Consider the following 2858-nt stretch of genomic DNA (forward strand, 5'->3'; position numbering starts at 1 on the left):
CCAAGCGGCAGGAAAAAAGTCTTAGTTAAAAGACCCGAGTTGGTTGTCAGCATTATTATCTAAGGCACAGCTACTTTGTTTCAGGATAATTCGGGCGTGTAGTAGAGGCTGGGGTTGCTGACACAAAGCGCCCAGAACTTTCCGTGGAAAATGCCCAAGGCTGCGGGGAGGAAAACGCACTCTATGCCGAGAGGCCTCGCTGTTGGAGCTGGTGAGGCAGAGCTGGGTAAGCCTTGAAGGTGAGGGGCTCTCAAATGGGGGGGGGAGGGGGCTTGTCAAAGGGCGACTCCCAGATGCGGGGCCCCCTGGCGGCCGGTGGGTCAGAGCCCCGACAGACGCGCTGCCACAGATCTCATTTGCCTCCAGTCGGGCGTGGGCAGTCGTAACCAAATCTCATTTAATGGTCACTTTCGGCTTCTTCCCCCAAAGGAAGCAGTGCCAAATATACGGGGGGAGGGGGGAGGGGGAAGGGGGGGGGAAGCTGAGGCGGAAACTAAGCCAGAAAGCAGATCTCATTCATATTTCGTAGTTCGGTTGCTTTACGGCCGATCTTAAAAACTGATAGACCCACGCAGCATAATCACAGCAACACGGGAACCGCAGGGGGGGGGTCTTCCCTGCCGGCCGCCTCACCAGCGTCCCCCTGAGCTAACCACCCGCCTCAATCGCGCTAAAGCGCCCCCAGTGCTGGAGGCCTCCTCTACTACGGGTCGCCTGAGGGCTCAAATCAAGCCGCGCGAACTAAGCTGGTCATGCGCCACAAAAGGATTCGCAGGGCGGGGCGATCTGATGACACCTTCTCTCTCTTGCTCCCATTGGCTTCGGTCTCGCAAGCGCTCCTGCCCCAATGGCTACGGAGCCTGCAAGTCCCGCCCCTCTCGGCGCGCGTGCGCACGCGTGGCGGACGCTCGCCGCAGTGAGCAGGCGCAGCCTCGTGTCGCCTGAAGGGGCGGGTAGTACGGCGCGCGCTGCGTCCGGGCGCTTAGCTTTCCCTCCCGGTCCCGCCCTCCGTCGCGGCAGCGCGGTGCACCTTGGGATAGGGAGCGATCTCCGAGCGAGGCAGCAAGATGGACGCGGGATTCTTCCGCGTAAGTAGAAGCGCGGGGATCTGGGGTGAGGTGAGAGGCTTCCCGGAGAAACCCCGCAGGAGGCCTAAGCTCGGGACGCGGTGGCCAGCAAGGCCGAGGCTTCGAGGTTCCTCCGTATCTTCGCTGCCGGGGGACGCTCACCCCTGCCCTGCGGCGGAGACCGGTGCGCCCCTGCGCAGTCTCCTCCTCCAGGATCGTCCCCCTACGCGGCGGCGACGGTCGCCGGAAAATGGCGGCGGGAATGGGGCCGGAGTAGGACTTCGCCTCCCTTTTGCCTAGCGGGGCCTGCAGGCCGAGCTTCGCGCGCCGCGGCGTCTTGGGGCCTAGCGGAGCCGCGAGGAGGAAGTCCCCGGGGGGAGGCCGCAGGGAAGCGCCGAGGTGACGGGCGGCGGGAGGGTCCCGGGCGTACGGCGTTGGGGGGGTTGCCGCACCGGGGAAGCATGTGAGGACGCGGAACTGTGTGGAGCGGCTGCTCTCGGCAACGCGGACGCCCGCCGCGTCCCTCCCGGCTCGTCCCAAGCCTTCGCGGAAGCGCGAGTCTGAGGAGAGCTCCCGCCCAATTGGGGGGCCCGGGAGGGAGGAGAACTCCCGAGAGCGGCAGAGCGCTCGGCCGCGGAGGTCAGAGGAAGCGGCGGGGACCGAGCGGGGCGCGGTTCCCCCGCCCGCCTCCCGGAGGAGAGGCGCCTCCGACCCGGGCTCGCGGGGCGCGAGCGGGCCGGCCCGAGTCGGGCTCCGAGGCGCCCAGAGCGACCCGGGGACTCGTGGTCGCGGCGTCTGCGAGGAACGAGGAACGGGCCCGGTGTCAGAACCGGTTTGGTCGAAGCTGCTCTTGGCTTCGCGTGTTGTAGATGGACTCCAGTCCCTGGGGCGGTTGGTAGGCTGGCAGTCTTGAAGCAAGCGATATTTTGATAACGCCAAACTTAGCTTCAAGTTCTCCCTTCCCTGGCTTTTTTTTTTTCCTCCTTCTTCTTCCTCTTGGTACGCCAGCTAGGTTTTCATCAAAAGTTGCCATTATTGCCCCAAGAGTGTGTGACTTCGCGCTACCAGCCCTCAGGTTATGCAAACAATGCCATGTTTATGGAATGACAAATGGCGAGAGCTTGTCAGAATTTCCCGCTGCTGCTGAGCTCTCTTGAAATCTTCTTCACAGCATTTTGTTACTGTTTCCCCGTAGCCCAGGTGTAATATTTGAGACAAAAGCTCAAATTGTTTTTGGTTTTTTGGTTTGTTTTCTGTGGAGGAGTTCCACAGTGGGAGAGCAAGGTGATTGTAAATTTTTTTTTTTAAATGAAACTAGGTTCTGGATGTTAGTGAAAATCTGGAGGATTGAGGGTTCAGTACCCCCTGAAGAGTTGACTGGATTTAGCTCTTAGTTTAGTGTAATAACTAGTTAGTAAATTAAATTTCTTAATTTAGAAAGGGCAGTTTTCATTTGCTAATCTGCCACCTGCCAGTTTCTTCACAATATTATTTGATATACACAGCCCTGCCAGATTTTAATAAGGATAGAAATATTCTGAGAGGTTAAGTTACTTGTTTTGAGGTCATATGGCTTAAGTAGTGGCAGAGTTTGGGTTCTGGTCAGATTATATTCTTCCCACACCAAATTTTCTTGATCATTTCCCAGGGTACAAGTGGCTAACTCAGTCAACCAGTCATTTCACATGGCCATTTATTTCTGTATTTAATTGAGCTAGTAGCAGTGGCAAAAAGACGAATTGCTGGTCACATGTAGTGTTTAGGATCCTTATTCTTTGCTGAAATTGAATT

At 57.8% G+C, this 2858-nt stretch overlaps 1 protein-coding gene across 8 annotated transcripts in view; it reads left to right on the top strand.

The window, feature by feature from the left end:
• Positions 1 to 949: 949 nt before the first annotated feature.
• SRRM1 (serine and arginine repetitive matrix 1) overlaps positions 950 to 2858 on the top strand; it is a 32183-nt gene continuing 30274 nt past the window's right edge. For 5 of the 8 annotated variants that reach the window (XM_056122646.1, XM_056122647.1, XM_056122648.1 and 2 more), the window contains exon 1: positions 957 to 1088. In XM_056122646.1, the coding sequence (XP_055978621.1) occupies positions 1068 to 1088 (21 nt within the window). In that variant the 5' untranslated portion in view covers positions 957 to 1067. Of the gene's footprint in view, positions 1089 to 1292; positions 1467 to 2858 lie in introns of those variants that run through there. The other 3 variants (XM_056122649.1, XM_056122653.1, XM_056122654.1) reach the window with 2 other exon arrangements.

The sequence above is a fragment of the Sorex fumeus genome, unplaced genomic scaffold (assembly GCF_029834395.1).
Source record: "Sorex fumeus unplaced genomic scaffold, SorFum_2.1 ptg000047l, whole genome shotgun sequence".
NCBI classification, from domain to species: Eukaryota; Metazoa; Chordata; class Mammalia; order Eulipotyphla; family Soricidae; genus Sorex; species Sorex fumeus.